The sequence below is a fragment of the Geotrypetes seraphini genome, chromosome 4 (genome assembly GCF_902459505.1).
Source record: "Geotrypetes seraphini chromosome 4, aGeoSer1.1, whole genome shotgun sequence".
NCBI classification, from domain to species: Eukaryota; Metazoa; Chordata; class Amphibia; order Gymnophiona; family Dermophiidae; genus Geotrypetes; species Geotrypetes seraphini.
The window spans coordinates 314,872,000-314,891,776 of NC_047087.1; the positions used below are offsets into that span (position 1 = coordinate 314,872,000).

General features: G+C 44.2%; 1 protein-coding gene across 1 annotated transcript in view; it reads left to right on the forward strand.

Annotated features, from left to right (window-relative positions):
• Positions 1-19,551, forward strand: part of ATRNL1 (attractin like 1) — a 1,517,170-nt gene extending 1,497,619 nt beyond the window's left edge. The window contains exon 29 of the mRNA XM_033941321.1: positions 18,838-19,551. Within this exon, the coding sequence (XP_033797212.1) occupies positions 18,838-18,962 (125 nt within the window). The 3' untranslated portion in view covers positions 18,963-19,551. The remainder of the gene's footprint in view (positions 1-18,837) is intronic.
• The last annotated feature ends 226 nt before the right edge of the window (positions 19,552-19,777 follow it).

A 19,777-nucleotide genomic window follows, 5' to 3' on the forward strand; every position in this document is an offset into this window, starting at 1 on the left:
CTTCCCTTATACATAAGAGAAGTTAAAGACCTTAACATATTTAAAACCAATTTAAAAACTTTTCTTTTTAAAGCTTCTCTTAATCTTTAAACAACTCTTTTTAACCATTTTATCCCAATCCTTATGCTTTTTCCCTAACTTGGCTTTTTCTCTCTTTTTATTTGAATAATAGTAATTTTGTAACTTTTTCCTTACCTTTTCCCTTTCCTTATGTATCTAAGTTTGTCTGTATTGTCAGTTTGTTTTTTATCCCCTTTTAAAGCTGTACAACATATATTTTTAATGTCACTCGCTTAGTATGTAATAAGCGATCTATCAAATTTGATTAAGCTTGTAACTTGAAACTTGACCTGGATTGGCCACTATTGAAAACAGGATATTGGGCTTGATGAACCTTTGGTCTGACCCATGATGGTAGCTCTTAAGTTCTTATGTGAGTCAAGTATAGGACATTCAGGCCATTGTGACATCACTGATGAAATTGGCTCTTAGGCATTGGTGGAATGAGGCATTATGACATCACAATCTGAGCTCTAGAATGTTGCAACTGTTTGGGTTTCTACCAGGTACTTGGGACTTGGGTTGGCCACTGTTGGAAACAGGAGACTGGGCTTGATGGACCTTTGTTCCGTCGTAGTATGGCAACTCTTACGTTCAGTTATATAGGACCCAGTATTCAGCCTTCGATGGTCCAGGCTCTGGAATTCAATTTCCAGGTAAGTGTGGTTTTCCGGAAGTTAACCAGGCACCAATAGATATTCAGGTCAGTGTCTGGTTAGCTTATAAGCTAAAGTTAGGACAGTCTTTTTGCCCTGACCAGCTCAGAAGGGTCTAAGCTCTCCTTCCTAATTAAACACTTTTAAATATCGGGCCCATAGTTTTCTACTTTATGATTAAAATTTTCGAATATCCGTATTTGGCATGGCTCTAAAAACAGTCTATTTCCAGTCTTTTACATCACCGGAATTTTTTTACATTTTTCCTTCGTTTCTTTATTGCATTCCGATCTTTCTGTTTTTCTCTGTCCTTTCAGAATTTTAATCTCACTTAACTTTCCGTCCTATATTTTTATATTGTATATTATTTCTCTTACCCTAACCACTTTTTTTAACCTGTTCTCCCTTCTGTTTTCCTCCTTTTCTGCGTCCCTTCTCCTCTTGGTAGAAAGGGCTCCACGGTACCGTGTGGAATATTCCCTGGGCCTGCTCAGACCCAGTCATGATTTAATGGCAACATCTAGGGCTCCTTTTACAAAGCCACGCTAGGGCCTTAATGCATGGAATAGCGCGTGCTAAATTGCCATGCACATTAACCGCTACCGCCTCCTTTTGAGCAGGCGGTAGATTTCTGGTGCGTGTGCTAAAACCGTGGCGCACCTTCGTCAAAGGAGCCCCCTAGTGGTCATTAGGTTCTGGAGAATACTGCAATTTGTGGTTCCTTCCCAGGGGCCGTAACAAAATTGGGACTTGGATAGTTCTGATTTGAATAGAATTATAAAGCACTGGGAGGAATCTGCTGGATCAAAAGAAAGTGATACAGATCATCCACGTTTTGTGTTTTTCCCAATCCAGTCACGCTTTCTTGATTACACGTCTCCCTCCGCATTCGCTGTGATAGGGGATTAACAGAACCGCAAATACAGAAAAACCGCAAATAACTTTTTCATATGTTATTCGCTGTTTTCTATTAAAAACCATCTTGAATATGGCGAAACCGCGAATAACAGGGTGGGAAACGTGGCCTGTTTCTGAAGGAGAGGCAAAACACGATGAAGAAAGTGCTGGGAATCATTGATTTTCTCTGTAAACGCTTGGAATCAGTGATTTCTCTATGCAAGCTGTCGTAATTTGGGGGGGGAGGAGCCAGCAAGCTAAAAACCGTGAATAATCGAAACCGCGAATGCTGAAACCGCAAATACGGAGGGAGAAGTGTCTGCTGAATGGAATTGCTCTCTCCTCACTGTTTTCTCAATTAGCCTCTGCTTATTTCACCTTCTGCTCTAGGTTTTCATCTTCCTTTCTGAGGACAATTTTCAAACGCTCTTCTCAAGTATGAAGTTTGCAGGTACAGGCCTTGTGCCTAATTTTCAAAGGGAAAAGTATGTGAATACTTTCCTTTAAAAAAACAAAACCTGTAGCTGCTTTGGACTTGAGACTTATTGTACTAAGAGGTAATTGAGAATTTTGTTGTCTTTCAAAGAAAGACGAGGCAGGTGGGAGAGCCCTCGAGAAGCTCCTTTGATTGTGGTTTTGGAGTTAAGGGCTCGAGCTGAAATTTGGAGGCTACAGCTGCCTAGTTCAGCAACAAAAGAACTGGGATAACTGTTAGCTGTAATATTTCAAACTGTAAATTTGCTATTTTACAACATGTTCCATTGTAAACTTTAATGGTTCAGAGCAAACATAAGAATATAAGAGTTTCCATACTGGGGTAGACCGAAGGTTCAAGCCCAGTGTCCTGTTTCCAACAGTGGCCAACCCAGGTCCCAAGTACCTGGCAACATCTGGACTGGAGTGTGCATTCTGTGGAGTGGAGTGTGAGAGGAGCGAGAGATCCCTGTACCAACACTCTCAGCATTTCCTCATGCTGCCCCATGAACCCTGGTACCAATGGAGTGAGTCAGAATTCCTGAAGTATGTACCCCAGTTCTCCCTCCAGAGGAGCCTACAGAATGAAGGACAGTAGACCTGGAATAGGCTAGCTAAGTGCATGTCCAAAGAACAGAATTCTCTGAACCTAAAATCTAAATCCCATTCCAGGAAGGTATTTTTAAAATCTGCTCTTAAAAACCTTCAGTAATGGATGTTCCATACACAGCTATCCAGTCTCTCACAAGTAACTTGTAACTTCAACTGAGATGTCAATATGCATAGAGCCTGGGGTCCTAAGGTTCACTCCTGAGGAAGGCATACTAATAGACTAATTTAAACAAGTGGAGGGGCATAATAAAAAAAAAACGTCTAAGTCCCCTTTTGGCCTAAGGCCTTAAACGTTGAAAGTAGAAGTAGGGAAAATGTCCATGATCAAAAAAAACGTCCAAGTCCCCTTTTGGCCTAAGGCCTTAAATGTTGAAAGTAGAAGTAGGGAAAATGTCCATGATCAAAAAAAACGTCCACGTCCCCTTTTGGCCTAAGGCTTTAAACGTTGAAAGTAGAAGCAGGGAAAATGTCCATGATCAAAAAAAACATCTAAAAGGAGGTTTTTTGATAATGGCCTGCCTCTACGTTCAGCTGTTTAAACAACCAGACCACCACTACACCTACACTAACAACATATAATCAACCTAAAAAAAGCCTAACTCCCAAACGCCAAAAACAAGAGCTTTTAGGCGAAGAAGGAGCCAGTCCTTTGCCTAAAAGCTGGATTCTGTAACCGGTGTCTGTCAAAAACAACACCGGTTACAGAATCCCCCCCCCCTTACAACGATCAGGGCAGGAGGGAGCTCAAGACCTCCTGCCCCGCGGCACCCCCGAACTCCCGATTACGTTCGGGGCAAGAGGGAGCCCAAGTCCTCTTGCCCCTTGATCCCCAATCCCCCCTCCCCCCCACCACCAAGTCCGATGGGAGTCCTGTAGGAGGGAAACCAAGCCCTCCTGGCCCGCCGACACCCCCTAACAGGCCGGGTTGGGTCCATGTGCCTAAGGCCCCGCCCACAGGAGGTGCCTAAGGCTCCAGGGCCTATTCTGGTTGGCCAAGGCACCTCAGGCCCCACCTGTGGGCGGGATTTGAGCCGCCTGGGCCAATCCGGCCCCATTCCTGGGATGGCTGGCCTGCCGGATGGGCGGGCTTGGCACCTGTCCGTCCGGCCAACGATTTCAAGGTATGGGGGTAGGATTGGGGGTGGGGAGGTTGTGGGGTCGGAGAGGGGTCACGGGTTGGCAGGGGGGCAATTGGGGTTTCGGGGGGGGCAGTTGTGGGGGGGTTGCGTCGAGGGCAGGAGGGCCTGGGATCCCTCTTGCCCATATTTTAGTGGGGAGTGGTGGTTAGGGAGTGTCGCCGGGCCAGGAGGGCTTGGGCTCCCTCTTGGCCGGATCATGGGGGGGGGTTGGAGATCGCAGGGCCAGGAGGGCTTGGGCTCCCTCCTGGCCCCATCGGACTTGGCAGGGTGGGGGTTTAGGGATCGAGGGGCAAGAGGGCTTGGGCTCCCTCTTGTCCCGAACGTAGTTGGGGAGTCGGGGTGCTGCGGGGCCGGAGGGCTTGAGCTCCCTCCTGCCCTGATCATTGGGGGGGGGGGGGAAGGGTGGATCGCGGCTGGGGAGATGAGCCATCTCTCCTGCCAGGATCATTGCTGGGGTAGGCAGGTTGCTGGGGCCGCTGAGCTAATTGCAGCAGCCACGATCAGCTCAGCGGCCCCATTTCAGCAGTTATACCTGTTTTGACTTGGTCTAAATCAAAACGTATAAGTGCCGACTAGGCAACCTGTCAAAACGTTTAGTTATACCTTCTGTACGCCTAGGTTTAGGTCGGCCCACCTCCTGCCCTTTTCCCTCCTCTAAAAACGCCTCTTTTCGCTCTATGCGTTTAGAGGCAGGGGAAAGGCCTAAGCTGGTTTTAGATATGTCTAAAACCAGCTTTGATTATGGGTACTTGGACAATCAGGCTTTTTGATCGTCCAAGTAACCATTTATGCCACTTTCTAGACTTTTTTTTTTTATTATGAGCCCCATATAGTATAAGCTATTGTAGGATGTGGGGGGGGGGGGGGTGAGATTGAGAGGTAGGCATGGGTTCAGTATTTAATTCCACTCTTCATAGTTGCTCTCTCTTCATATTGTTTAAACTTAAGAATTGCCATACTGGGACAGACCAAAGGTCCATCAAGCCCAGTATCCTGTTTCCAACAGTGGCCAACCCAGGTCCCAAGTACCTGTCAGAAACCCAAAGAGTAGCAACATTCCAGAGCTGGTATTGTGATGTCATAATGCCTCAGTCCACCAATGCCTAAGAGCCAGCCTCATCAGTGATGTCACAATGGCTTGATTATCCTTTACTTGGCTCACATAATAAGAGCTGCCATACTGGGACAGACCGAAGGTCCATCAAGCCCAGTATCCTGTTTCCAACAGTGGCCAACCCAGGTCCCAAGAACCTGGCAGAAACCCAAAGAGTAGCAACATTCCAGAGCTGGTATTGTGATGTCATAATGCCTCAGTCCACCAATGCCTAAGAGCCAGCCTCATCAGTGATGTCACAATGGCTTGATTATCCTTTACTTGGCTCACATAATAAGAGCTGTCATACTGGGACATATTGAAGGTCCATCAAGCCCAGTATCCTGTTTCCAACAGTGGCCAACCCAGGTCCCAAGAACCTGGCAGAAACCCAAAGAGTAGCAACATTCCAAGATTGTGATGTCATAATGCCTCATTCCACCAATGCCTAAGAGCCAACCTCAGCAGTGATGTCACAATGGCTTGACTGTCCTATACTTGGTTCACATAAGAACATACTGGGGCAAACTGAAATCCATAAAGCCCAGTCTCCTATTTCCAACAGTGGACAACCAAGATCCCAAGTAGTAAAACAGATTTTATGCTGTTTTTCCTAGGAATAAGCAGTGGATTTCCCCAAACCATATAATAATGATTTTGAGGTACACATATAAACATGCTGAGACATCGGTGTTATGAAAACTGTGAAACCCTTCTACTGAACTTACTACTTGTGGTAATGTTAACAAGGGCAGGTCCTGGAGCCATGAAAAACAGACACACACACAGGTTAAAGGTAAAACACAAAAAGAAGGCTTTTATTAGAGGTGCCAGATAAGGGCTTCTGTTCAATTTACAGGCAGGGATGAAAAATAACATAGGCTAGTCTTTAGATGTGTAAATGTCATCTTGTGGCTGGCTCCGGTAGGGCCATAGCATGCATTACTGTCTGTCAGCAAAAGCAACCTTGGCGAGACTCTGGTCTGACTCTCTGGAGTTGTTGCTTTAGCAATTGCCAACTGGTCTCTGGCCAGTTCAAGTGCACAGTTCCGACAGGTTTCAAACCAAACTTGGCCTACCTGACTGCAGTTGTTGCCATTCATACATACACGGTGGAGGCATATGCAGTCAGGCATTACTGCTTCCCTTTGGTCCTCCTTTTATATTTCCTGTGCCATGCCCTCCTGGCTCCACCCCTCCTGTGGCACTTCCCCCTTGGGCAAGTCTATAAATTTAAGGTGGCTCTGACACTGTGAAGGAGTGCTATAGACTCCCTCACACTGCATTTTAATAACAAAACTTAACATGTGGCAAGTAGACACTAGAGAATGACACGGTGACAAAATTCATCACCGTTCCCATCCCCGCGGATAACCGCGGTAAACAATCTTCACGTCATTCTTTAAGGAGAGAGGGAAGAATCAGAGTATGAATGGCCACAACCACTGCCTCGCAAGCTTTGCTTTGAAGAATGCTGGTGTAGAAGGACCGAGATTGAAACAGACACTACAGAATGACAGTCTCTGATATCCAGAGCAGATATTGTGATGTCATAATGCCTCATTCCACCAGTGCCTAAGAGCCAATCACATCAGTGATGTCACAATGGCTTCATTATCCTTGGCTCCCATAAGAATCAGAGTATGAATGGCCACAGCCACTGACTCTCAAGCTTTGCTTTGAAGAATGCTGGTGTAGAAGGACTGAGGTTGAAACAGACACTACAGAATGACAGTCTCTGGTATCCAGAGCAGATATTGTGATGTCATAATGCCTCATTCCACCAGTGCCTAAGAGCCAATCACATCAGTGATGTCACAATGGCTTCATTATCCTTGGCTCACATAAGAATCAGAGTATGAATGGCCACAACCACTGACCCGCAAGCTTTGCTTTGAAGAATGCTGGTGTAGAAGGTTGAAATAGACACTAGAAAATGACATGGGATTATTTCCCATGGTTATCCACGGGGACGGGGACGGTGATGAATTTTGTCACCGTGTCATTCTAGTAGACACTGAAGAGAGCACAAAGGACCTCAACAGAATACAGTCGTGAGGAAGAAATGTCAATTATTCAGCTGTGGGTTTGAATTCAAAGTTCACTTTATTTATAGTAGCACTTTATTTATAGATTTTTTGGCGAAGGTGCCTTTTTCAAGAGTCTATTAAGCAATAAAATAAAACAGAACAAACCCCTCCCCAAAAAATATAGGGCCAGATCTCTCTGCAAGTATATAGGTCCCCACAGCCCCTCCCACTACTAGACTATGATGCTGTTGCTGCTGTACCAGTCCGCCCCTCTCAGGAATAGTCAGCCTGGCCACTGTGCTCTGCGCCCCCTGTCAGTGCTGGCAAGCAGTGGTTTTGGGGTCTTACCAGGAGTTACACCAGAGGCCAGCATTTCTCAACCTGAGGATCGCCCAGCTACTGAAGGAACATGTGCTCTTCCTAGCTCTCTGCCTGGTACTGTCCTTTTCAGCACCACAGCTTACTCAGGGTGAGTGGACAGCTCCCAGCAGCACTTCCAGCTCTTTATGCAAATCAGCTTGGCTCCTTCTTTTAGCTGCTCGGACTCCTTCTGGTGGAATGCCAGTGACAGGGAACTTCACCTTGTCACATTCCTTCATTGTATTTATGTTTATATTTGGGGGGTTTTACTACTGTCATGCTGTTAACAAAATTGTAAGTTTTATGTTGAATTATACCTGCTGTACACTGCCTTGGATGAATTTATTCATAAAGGTGTTTAATAAATCATTAAATAAATAAAGGCTATGTGGTAATTGTTGGGGGGGGTGCCCAGCATGTCCTCTGTAGTTATTGCACTGAAATGTTCTTTATTTCACATTAAGACTCTGCATTTAGCGTGGATGCACCTAGAACCATCTCTTGAGGAACTGGTAAGTGTTTCCACACCAGGGTGACCAGGTTACCCATTCCAGAAGGAAGACTTTTTGATCAGTCCTGGTTTTAAAATTACATCCCAAAGCAGTGCGGTATTTGTAGTAGAGAATGACACGGGGAAAAAATTTGTCCCTGTCCCCGCAAACCATCTGATCCCATACACTCAAGCCTCGAATAGTTTTATACTGAACTTTTTTTTATTAAAGTATAAAAAGAAACAATATTCTGTACAATTGTCATTTTATAAATCAAAGTTCTGGCTGCCGAACTAGAGAAAGAGATCTTCAGCTTTCTACCTTTGTTTCTTGTTTTTGCTTTCCTCATCTTGTCATTCTGTTCCTTGCATCCACTGTCTGACTTCTCTCTGCCTCTTCCATATGGCATCTGCTCTGTTACTGTGCCTCTCCCTCCCACCCTACCACTCCATTGGTCTGGTACCCATCTTCTTCTCTCCGCTTCCCCCATAGGCTGGCATCTGTCTTCTTCCCTCCCCCAGGTGATTTCTAGCATCTCTTTCCTCCTCTCAGATCTGGTATGTGTCTCCCCAATCCAGCATATGCCCTTTTTCCTTTATCTCCTCCTTCCATCCAGTATGTGCTCCCCTCTCTTTCTCTCCTCCCCACTCACCTTCAGCATCTGTTCTACTCTTTCCCTTCCCCATTTTCCTTCAGTGTCTTCTCCCCTGTCTCTCCTACCCACTTTCCTTCAGTGTCTTATCCCCACTCTCTCTTCCCCATTTCCCTTCAGCGTGTTCCTCTCACCCTTCCCCCTCTCTCTCCACTTCCCTTCAGCGCCCTTTGCGTTGTCCAGCAGCCCCCTCCCTCCTGAACACCACGGTCTGGTCATCTCCCTCCCTCCATTCCCTTCACCTTTGCTGGCAATTTTGTCTCTGAGCTGCCCGAGCCTGTTTCTCAAGTCGTGTGCAGCTGCCTGAAACTTCTCTGACACAACTTCCTGTTTCCAGTTGTGTCAGAGGAGAAGTTTCAGGCTCGTGCCGCTCGGAGACAATGAAAATTGCCAGCAAAGGTGAGGGGAAGGGAGGGAGATTCCCGTACAGTGGCGATCGGGGGAAGGAGGGAGGGGGTTGCTGGACCGCGTGATCATGAAGGTTTATAAGTATTTTACGCGCCTTCCCTCACTTAACTGCAGGGACAAGGCCATTCACCGTTCCATAAGGTGGTGAATAGCCTTTCCATACCTGCAGTGACCATTTTTTTTCCTCCCTGTTTCGGCAGGATACTCGTGGGTAGCTGCGGGTAAGAGTTACCATGTCATTCTCTAATTTGTAGTCCATGATTCTATCCATTGAAATCAGTTCTGCAGGTCCCATAATGCACCAGGATGAGGTTGGCAGTAATCCAGGACTGGCCAAAAAGTCTCCCTTCTGGAATGGGTAACTCGGTCACCCTAATCCACACGTAACTGCACAAGTGACAGGGCACAATAAACACTGTGGGCAAATTGCAGTGCGCAGTCCACACCCAATCTCTGCCCGGAACTTACCACCAACACTTCATGCAGTTAATACGCTCATATAATAACACTGCATGATCCACTTAATGCATTTTAGTAAAAGGATAGAATGAAATATCCTTTTTTAGTGAAAAATGGAAACATTTCTTTTTGAATGGCTTTTGGTAATTTTAGCAGGGTGTCTTAAGTATATTTGGTTTTTTTAATTTTTATAAATCTTTATTGATTTTTAAACTTTGATAGTGTAATTAAAAAAGAAACATACAAACTGCATGAAAACACAGTATATTTGTTTTAATGTACACTGCATTGTACCAATTTGATGACAATAGTGATATGAACTACATAGTAACATAGTAGATGACGGCAGATAAAGACCCGAATGGTCCATCCAGTCTGCCCAACCTGATTCAATTTAAATTTTTTAAATTTTCTCTTCTTAGCTATTTCTGGGCAAGAATCCAAAGCTTTACCCGGTACTGTGCTTGGGTTCCAACTGCTGAAATCTCTGTTAAAACCTCCTCCAGCCCATCTACACCCTCCCAGCCACTGAAGCCCTCCCCAGCCCATCCCCCACCAAACGGCCATACACAGACACAAACCGTGCAAGTCTGCCCAGTACTGGCCTAGTTCAATATTTAATCTTATTTTCTGATTCTAGATCTTCTGTGTTCATCCCACGCTTCTTTGAACTCAGTCACAGTTTTACTCTCCACCACCTCTCTCGGGAGCGCATTCCAGGCATCCACCACCCTCTCCGTAAAGTAGAATTTCCTAACATTGCCCCTGAATCTACCACCCCTCAACCTCAAATTATGCCCTCTGGTTTTTACCATTTTCCTTTCTCTGGAAATGATTTTATTCTACGTTAATAATCTGTAATTTGTTTGTTCATTCAATCTGTAACATTTCTAATCATTGTAAACCGCATAGAACTTCACGGTCCTGTGGTATATAAACGGTTATTATTATTATTGTGCTAGTTTTGTAGATTATAAATGGCAATAAATACATATATTTCTGTCAGATTCTTTTCCTGTTTCTCTGGGTCAGAAATGTGACATATTCCCCTTTTGTGACCTACGGTTGTTCAGTTTATCAGGACACGGTTTGGGGGCAGCCTTGCTAAGCCCTGGAAGCGTTGATGTGAGAAACACCGAGATTTCATTAGCCTTTTGGCTTTTACAAGGTCAAATTGCCATCTGAGGTTTGCGGAGGCTTTACTGCGTACTGGCGGCAGACCGAACTGCCTCTTCCTTTCCTTTGCAGAAACCTGGAAGAAGGGGGTGGATTTGATTTAGTAAATGTGTAACTAACTTTTGCATAATATCAAGCCTTCATCAAATGAAACCAGGAAAATCTAATCAATATGTACAGTAAGGGCTCCTTTTACTAAGCAGCGCTAGTGTTTGTAACACACGCATAAAATTACCGCGCGGTACGCTTCTAGACTAACGCCAGATCCATGCTGGCGTTAAGGCCTAGCGCGCATGGCAAAATAGCGTGCGCATTACGGCCCTAACGCACCTTAGTAAAAGGAGCCCTAAATGATGTCAAAGTTTAGTTTCCTGGTCTAAAGTGTCTGACGTTCTGGTCCTGGGCCACTGGGCCTGTTCCAAGACCACTCAGGTTTCAGGGGGTATAACTCGACATATTTATGTTTGTGTAAAATAGACAGAGTGGAAAATTTCAGTCCATTTTTTCTGGAATCTATTTCTTCCAATAAAGATTAGACTTTTACACCTTGTACATCGTATCTGCAGTTTCCTTCTTGTTTTGCACGTTTGACTATTCAATGCAGAGCATTCAGGGGCACAAAAGTACACTAAAGCTATTTGACCTTGCAGAAGGCTCATAGATCCACCTTTTTTCCTGATTTACCCCCTGCTAATCAGTTAGCATGGCAGTAATGTGAACGAGCCAACTGATTGTTGCAGTTCCGAGTCTTGCCACGTCTGGGTAGGTAGAACTGACATTTCAGCCATCATGCTGTGGCTTTCTGCAGGGTGTGCTTGGGGAGATCCATTGCTTATTCCTAGGATAAACAACATAAAATCTGTTTCACTCTTTGGGTTTCTGCCAGGTACTTAGAACCTGTGTTGGCCACTGTTGGAAGCAGGATACTGGGCTTGATGGACCGTCGGTCTGTCCCAGTATGGCATCTCTTATGTTCTTAGGTGAGCCAAGTATAGGACAATTGAGGCATTGTGACATCACTGATGAGGTTGGCTCTTAGGCATTGGTGGAATGAGGCATTATGACATCACAATCTCAGCTCTGGAATGTTGCTACTCTTTGGGCTTCTGCCAGGTACTTGGGACCTGGATTGGCCACTTGGAAGCAGGATACTGGGCTTGATGGACCATCGGTCTGCCCCAAAATGGCTGTTCTTCTGTAAGTACCCAGACACAGTGAGACCCAGCCGCAGAAGCCTATTAGAACTTGCTAACTGATTAGCCCATCCACACTTATTCTTCAACGCGGTCACGCCCCCTCAAAACAATAAATACCATGAACTTTAGCGTTGCGCAAAAGGCAAAACTAACACAGACCGCCTGATAGTCAGCGCCAGTTAACAGGCCAGGAACGGTTCCTGGTTGGTTAAATAGCATTTAGCTGGCTAAGTGCTAATATTGAGTGCAAGATGGCCAGTGAATATTACCACTTAATGGCTAGCCTGGTCACTGGCTAAGCCGCATGACACAGCTGGTTAGCACCAGAATTCATTGGCTGACCAGCTATGTTAGAAGTCTAGCAGGTCTGATCAATGGCTGCTATAAACTTAGCAGGCCAGCCGATGAATATTGGCGCTAATTGCCTCTGATTTTAGCAGCCATAAAAAACGGAAAGTTCAATGCCGATCACCGGATATGGCCAGGCATTGAATTTCTGGGTTCAACACCGACCGCAGGAGAGAGCCAGGTTGTCTCCTGTGGTCTGAATATCAGATCCGGAATGCTTTAGCGTGTCCTGCAGTAGGCGTATGATAATGTCCCTTTCGTTCCTTTTATTGCAGTATTTTATAAATATTTTATTTCAGTTTAACAGAAGGTGACATTAGAAGTGGATTACGGCTTAACAAAAGGCGGCGTTAGAGCTCTCATCCTCACCTGACCTGGAATATTTGGGCTCAACACCTACATGCACACACATCCAATTTGCAAAAACCTTTTGATGAGGCAGCTGAACTACAAGCCAGTCTCTCTACCTACTTCTTTCCATCTAATTGTATGTTTTTGGTGTAAAACATGACATCTTTTTCTCATCCTGTTGCTAGGGTTGCCGCAAGGCTCTTGGTTCACTTCTTTTCCTCTATGTGTACTGGTTCGCTGGGCTTCCTAATTGCCTCATGTAGCTCTTTTTTCTTTCTATTTTGTCATACTGTATATATTCAGATAATACTCAGGTCCATGTGTCTTTTCCTCTTATTTCTTTGCTTAACTTTTACAGAATTTGTCTGCCAAATATCTCCACTAAAATGTTTGATCATTCCTCACTTTCATGATTCAGTATTCAGTCATTTTTTTTCCCCACCGTCCACATTACCGCAAGGATGTGCTGAGACTGGAGTCGGTCCAGAGAATGGCCACCAGGATGGTCTCGGGACTCAGGGAGCTCCCGTACGAGGAGCGGTTGGGGAATTTGCAGCTCTACTCACTCGAGGAGCGTCGAGAGAGGGGAGACATGATCGAGACATTCAAATATCTCACGGGCCGCATCAAGGTGGAAGAAGACATCTTCTTCTTCAAGGGTCCCGCGGCAACAAGGGGGCATTCGTGGAAAATCAGGGGCGGGAAACTGCACAGTGACACTAGGAAGTTCTTCTTCACTGAAAGGGTGGTTGATCGCTGGAATAGTCTTCCACTTCGGGTTATTGAGGCCACCAGTGTGGCGGATTTTAAGGCCAGATGGGATAGACATGTGGGATCTATCTGCAAAGATAGATAGTGAGGATCACTGGGGTGGGCAGACTTGATGGGCCTTGGCCCTTATCTGCCGTCTATTTCTATGTTTCTATGTTTCTTTCTGCTCATAGTCTGGGGAGGTAAACGTGATCACTCTCAATCAGCAGTATCAGAAAATCTTGCTCCTTCTAGGAACACTGCATCATTTGTTGTTCTATTGTCCTTTGATACTTAACCTCTGGAGATCTATATGTCAAAGCAGCCACATCATCCACAATGCATGTCACCAGCAAAGGCTTTGGACCTGGTTCTTGCAGATACTGATTCAGACAATGAATTGTACCAATTTGATGACAATAGTGATATGAACTACATAGTAACATAGTAGATGATGGCAAATAAAGACCCGAATGGTCCATCCAGTCTGCCCAACCTGATCAATTTAAATTTTTTTATTCTTAGCTATTTCTGGGCAAGAATCCAAAGCTCTACCCTGTACTATGCTTGGGTTCCAACTGCCGAAATCCTGTCAAAACCTACTCCAGCCCATCTACACCCTCCCAGCCATTGAAGCCCTCTCCAGCCCATCCTCCCCCAAACGGCCATATACAGACACAGACCGTGCAAGTCTGCCCAGTACTGGCCTTAGTTCAATATTTAATATTATTTTCTGATTCTAAATCTTCTGTGTTCATCCCATGCTTCTTTGAACTCAGTCACAGTTTTACTCTCCACCACCTCTCTCGGGAGCGCATTCCAGGCATCTACCACCCTCTCCATAAAGTAGAATTTCCTAACATTGCTCTTGAATATACCAGCCCTCAACCTCAAATTATGTCCTCTAGTTTTACCATTTTCCTTTCTCTGGAAATGATTTTGTTCTACGTTAATAGCCTTCAAGTATTTAAACGTCTGAATCATATCTCCCCTGTCCCTCCTTTCCTCTAGGGTAAACATATTCAGGGCTTCCAGTCTCTTTTCATATGTCTTCTGGCGCAAGCCTCCTATCATTTTCATCACCCTCCTCTGGACCGCTTCAAGTCTTCTTACGTCCTTCGCCAGATACGGTCTCCAAAACTGAACACAATACTCCAAGTGGGGCCTTACCAATGACCTGTACAGGGGCATCAACACCTTCTTCCTTCTACTGACTACGCCTCTCTTTATACAGCCCAGCATCCTTCTGGCAGCAGCCACTGCCTTGTCACACTGTTTTTTTTGCCTTTAGATCTTCGGACACTATCACCCCAAGGTCCCTCTCCCCGTCCGTGCATATCATCTTCTCTCCTCCCAGCATATACGGTTCCTTCCTATTATTAATCCCCAAATGCATTACTCTGCATTTCTTTGCATTGAATTTTAGTTGCCAGGCATTAGACCATTCCTCTAACTTTTGCAGATCCTTTTTCATATTTTCCACTCCCTCTTCGGTGTCTACTCTGTTACAAATCTTGGTATCATCTGCAAAAAGGCACACTTTTCCTTCTAGCCCTTCAGCAATGTCACTTACATACATATTGAACAGGATTGGCCCCAGTACCGAACCCTGAGGGACTCCACTAGTCACCTTTCCTTCCTTCGAGCGACTTCCATTAACCACCACCCTCTGGCGTCTGTCCGATAGCCAGTTTCTGACCCAGTTCACCACTTTGGGTCCTAACTTCAGCCCTTCAAGTTTGTTCAACAGCCTCCTATGAGGAACTGTATCAAAGGCTTTGCTGAAATCCAAGTAAATTACATCTAGCATATGTCCTCGATCCAGCTCTCTGGTCACCCAATCAAAAAATTCAATCAGGTTCATTTGGCACGATTTACCTTTTGTAAAGCCATGTTGCCTCGGATCCTGTAACCCATTAGATTCAAGGAAGTACACTATCCTTTCTCTCAGCAACACTTCCATTATTTTTCCAACAACTAAAGTGAGGCTCACCGGCCTGTAGTTTCCTGCTTCATTCCTGTGACCACTTTTGTGAATAGGGACCACATCCGTTCTCCTCCTGTATATTATGTATATTAGTATTAAACCCCCTAATATATGTCAAGTTAGGATAAAAACTTATATCGTAAACTTGTACTGAAATTATGGCAAATTCAGTGCAAATCGTAACCTGTTAGCTGTATATTATGTATGTTTAACTTGTAACCCGTTCTGAGCTCTTTGGGGAATACGGTCTAGAAAATGAATTTAAATAAATAAATAAAATGATATACCCCATGGACAGCTTGGCTTCAGAACACAGAGAGGGTCCATTTTGGTTCATTGTTGCAACACATTTTCTAGTTTCCATACAATACCATATGACCAGCTTGTGTTGGGTCAATGAAGACTTGTGCCATTTCATTGAGGTTCTTGGTGCTTTTCTCTGGAATCAAATGTTTCAACCTCACTTACCAAATGAACTCATCTCGATAGGCCTTTAAGCCTGACTTCAATTTTTGATGTGAAGGCTTCCGATCAACAAACACTGCACATTTCAAGGCCCTAACAATAGCTCACAAACGTCTCCATCTAACCCCCCCTCCCACCAAATTTCAGCAGTACACCCCTGCCCGCCCCCTCCACTCTGAGGCAGAAAGGCAGCTATGCATCCCCCCCAGGGAGATCTCTTCAGATGGAAACAGCCCGCGAGCGTTCCTATAGCCATTTTGTCCCACGCCTATGGAGCCAACTGCCTGCTGAATTCACTGATGAACCTCTGAAGAGCAGTAAAAACCTTCCTTTTCACTGGAACTACCTCTTCCTCTTCTCTAAGCAGGAAACACCCCCTGTGACCACTACGAACAGCTCTCTGCGCTATTTTCTACTTTACCTCCCTATTGTTCTGTCCATTTATGTCTTCTCCTATATTCTAATATAAACAATTGTAGTTCTGCCCATCTTACCTTATGTATCTGTAAGTCTGTCCGTTAAACCCATTATATTTAAAGATTAAATTGGTATATGCTTATACCTTTTAAATTTGTAAATCGCTTAGTAATGTGAATAAGCGATTCAGCAAGTCAAAATAAAATCTTGAAATCTTGTCCTATGCTACCGTGGCTATGCGCAGTTCCATGGTTGCCCTATGTAATGCACCATGAACTCCCAATATAACTGTAATGTGCCATGAATGTCATATATAATCTGACTGAATGTATCTAGTACTATGAATGTTCTTTTGTAACCCGTTCTGAACTCATGAGAGGATGGGATAGAAATCTAAAGAGTCTAAGATAACAGATGAGACTACTCCAAAATGTAGCAGCTAAAGAGTTAAAAACAGAGTAGCAAGTGCAGTCTACATCTGGTGACGGACTCACCTAAAAGTTATCAGACTGAGAGCAAAAGCCATATAGAATTTGAAAATTATTTCATATCTGGAACGCTCTTCCAGAGGCTGTTATAGGGGGAAACACCCTTCAGGGATTCAAGAAAAAGTTGGATAAGTTCCTGCTAGAACAGAACATATGCAGGTAAGGCTAGACTCAAATAGGACACTGGTCTTTGACCTAAAGGCTGCCCCGTGAGCGGACTGCTGGGCACGATGGACCACTGGTCTGACCCAGCAGCGGCGAATCTTATTCTAGAAGGATGGCACATTTTGGAGTTCGTCTATAAAAATAAGCTCGCTCTAGTCTCCACTAATAACTGGTCTAGTGTTCTGTAGTGTGAGATCTCTAATCTCTCACCCCTGAAAATTAATATGTTCCATACCTGGTAAAAAATAAAATAAATCCTACATTCTTTCTCATAGGAAAATAGTCCAAACAGCTTGGACTAAGGCCAGATTTTTTTTCTTATCAGTTGCCAAGCCTGGAGGTAGATTGAATCAGTATGTAAAACGTAAGCCAAGCCAAGAGGTTTAACAACCTGCTCAAAAGACGAGCCAGTGAAATTAGTTGAATTCTTTATCCAGTCTTTACTGTTTGGCTGGAGATTTGACAGAGCTAATTCACCACATTCATATTTGAGCTGTAAAGTTTGTACCCAAATTCTTGCCTTCCAACCCAGCCACAAGAGATATGAAAACTCTTTGTTTCAAGTGGTAGTGTGTGGTTTTTATATCATTATAAGTGCATTATGTAAACCATAAAGGCCCTTTTTTTGAAGCAACCCTATGTGTAAATACTAATTTTTAGGTGCCTACACTTGCATATAACAGTTTTTGAAAGATGCTGTTTACATGTAGTGATCTGCACCACATTTAGGGCCCCCCATTATCAAACCATGGTAGAGCTTTTTACTGCGGGACACTCATTCAATTCCTATGAGCGTCAGCCCGCGGTAAAAAGCTCTGCCGCTGTTTGATAAAAGGAGCCCTTAGATAGCAAGGGGACATAGTCAGGGCAAGGTGAAGAGAACGAGAGGGCACTCGCTAAAGTTAAAAGGAAATAGATTCCGTACAAACGTAAGGAAGTTGTTCTTCACCCAGAGAGTGGTGGAAATCTGGAACGCTCTTCCAGAGGCTGTTATAGGGGGAAACACCCTTCAGGGATTCAAGAAAAAGTTGGATAAGTTCCTGCTGGAACAGAACATACGCAGGTAAGGCTAGACTCAAATAGGACACTGGTCTTTGACCTAAGGACCGCCGCTGGGCACGATGGACCACTGGTCTGACCCAGCAGCGGCAAATCTTATGTTCCTAGAAAGGGAGTGGTTTCGACAAGTCAAAAATACTGATGTATATTCCCCATTTTACAAGGGGGATTACACATGGTTATGAAATAATCCAGATACCAGCATTCACAACTGCTCCGAGGCATGCGCGAGAGCTGCATAGCACATATTAGTAAAGGCCCTAAGCATTAGGCAAAATTAATATGAAAGCACATCTGAAAATATAATTTATCTCGTCTGTTATTCAGAAAAGCTCCTTATCACAATGCATTTACAGGTATCTACAGGGTGAGGCGAAAAAAGTAATCCCTACAGTTTTTTGCTATTTTCTGAGCAAACGCTTTGAATTAAAGTCAGCGATCGTCGCTAAACCTGTTTTCACAGCTTTAGCGCCGATCGCTTTTACTGACCCGATGCATAAAATGGCCCACCGCTTGTTTTTCCCCTCGATTGCCCCTTTTCCGATCCAGCCATGCAAATTAGCTAAAACCCCATGCAAAGTAGCCAAGCGATTAATGCACTAACATCGCTTGGCTATTCCCCCCCCCCCCCAAAAAAAAAAAAAGGGGTTTTGGGGATCGGAAAGTCAACTGGTCTAGACAGGTCTGCCTGGGGGATTTTTTTCAGTGGCACAGATATTTTGCGTGTGTTACACATGCAAAATATCTGTCCCATTAAAAAAAAAAATGAAAACTCCCCCATCGCCAACACTCATTTTTTTCAGCACTATTTATTGAATTTAATCCTAATTGTCTAATTAGTTTACACATGCATTTGCGATGTGCACCAAAATTTGGGCAACCTATACAGTGTCCGGTGGATAATTTTTGATCGAGCATTTTAAATATTATAAAAATTGATGTCTTAAGTGCCAATGTGTATAGAATGCCTTAATCTGTTTTCCAAAACTTCCAGAGGCGCCAAGGTGGACACCACAAGAAATGCTTCCAGCTGAGTAGAGAAGTCAGTGATAGGGCGCTGACAAACGGATCTAACTCTTTGTTTATCTTTCTTTTATATTTTAGGTCTTGCTATCGCCAGTGCACTGATAGATATATCACAGCAGAAGCCATCCGAATGTAAAGATAAGAGTTCTGGAATCCGGAATCGGAAACCTCACCTACCGACACGTCAAGGAACTTGTGTTTGAAATAACGATGCTGCACTTGTATATCCTGTAATTTTTTTTTTTTTTCTTTTTTGATTTTTTAAAAATGGCTTTTGTTGAAAGCTGTACTACAGTCTCCGTTTTTATGGAGGCAAAAACCTATGGAAGAGGAACCCATGCTGCTGTTTTCATGGGTGCATCCTGCACGAAAACCTGTTCTCCTCCATCCACCCATCCACTTCTCAGACAAGAATCTTTCCAAATGAAAACAGTGGGTGGGGGAGGAAGAGGTAGGTATGATGAAAATGGAGAAATGCCGGGGGACCACAGACATCCTGGAAGCAGAAGATAATTGGTCTAGCCTCCTCCAGGCTTGAACCTATGAGCAACTTTTGGAGTGATGGTACATTTGGAGGGAATATTTGTATACTGAACCTCAAGTAGACTTCAAATCTAGTGAGACCTTAAGGATTCTAAAATGTTTTAAAAAAGGGGACACACCTACACACAAAAAATACCCCACTGGTAATAGCTTTACAAGTTTCTTATAAGCAGCATTGTATTAACCTTGATGGGCATTATGAAACTTCTAAACCTAGCCCCAGACATCAAGGGACACTTTTGAATGAAAGGGGTGGGGTGGGGTGGGAGGGGTGAATGGGGTAAAGCATAAACAAAGTGGGAATAAGGAGTCATTTCTGAATACATTTTTATTACATCAAAATTTTGGTACCTTGTAGAAGGTTCTGTAATGTGTATTAGTGAGAAAAAGAATGTTGGGGGGGGGGGGGAAAGGCATGAAGACCAGAGCAACAAGATTTGCTCACGTCACGGGAGGGAGTGCGTATCGGAGATTG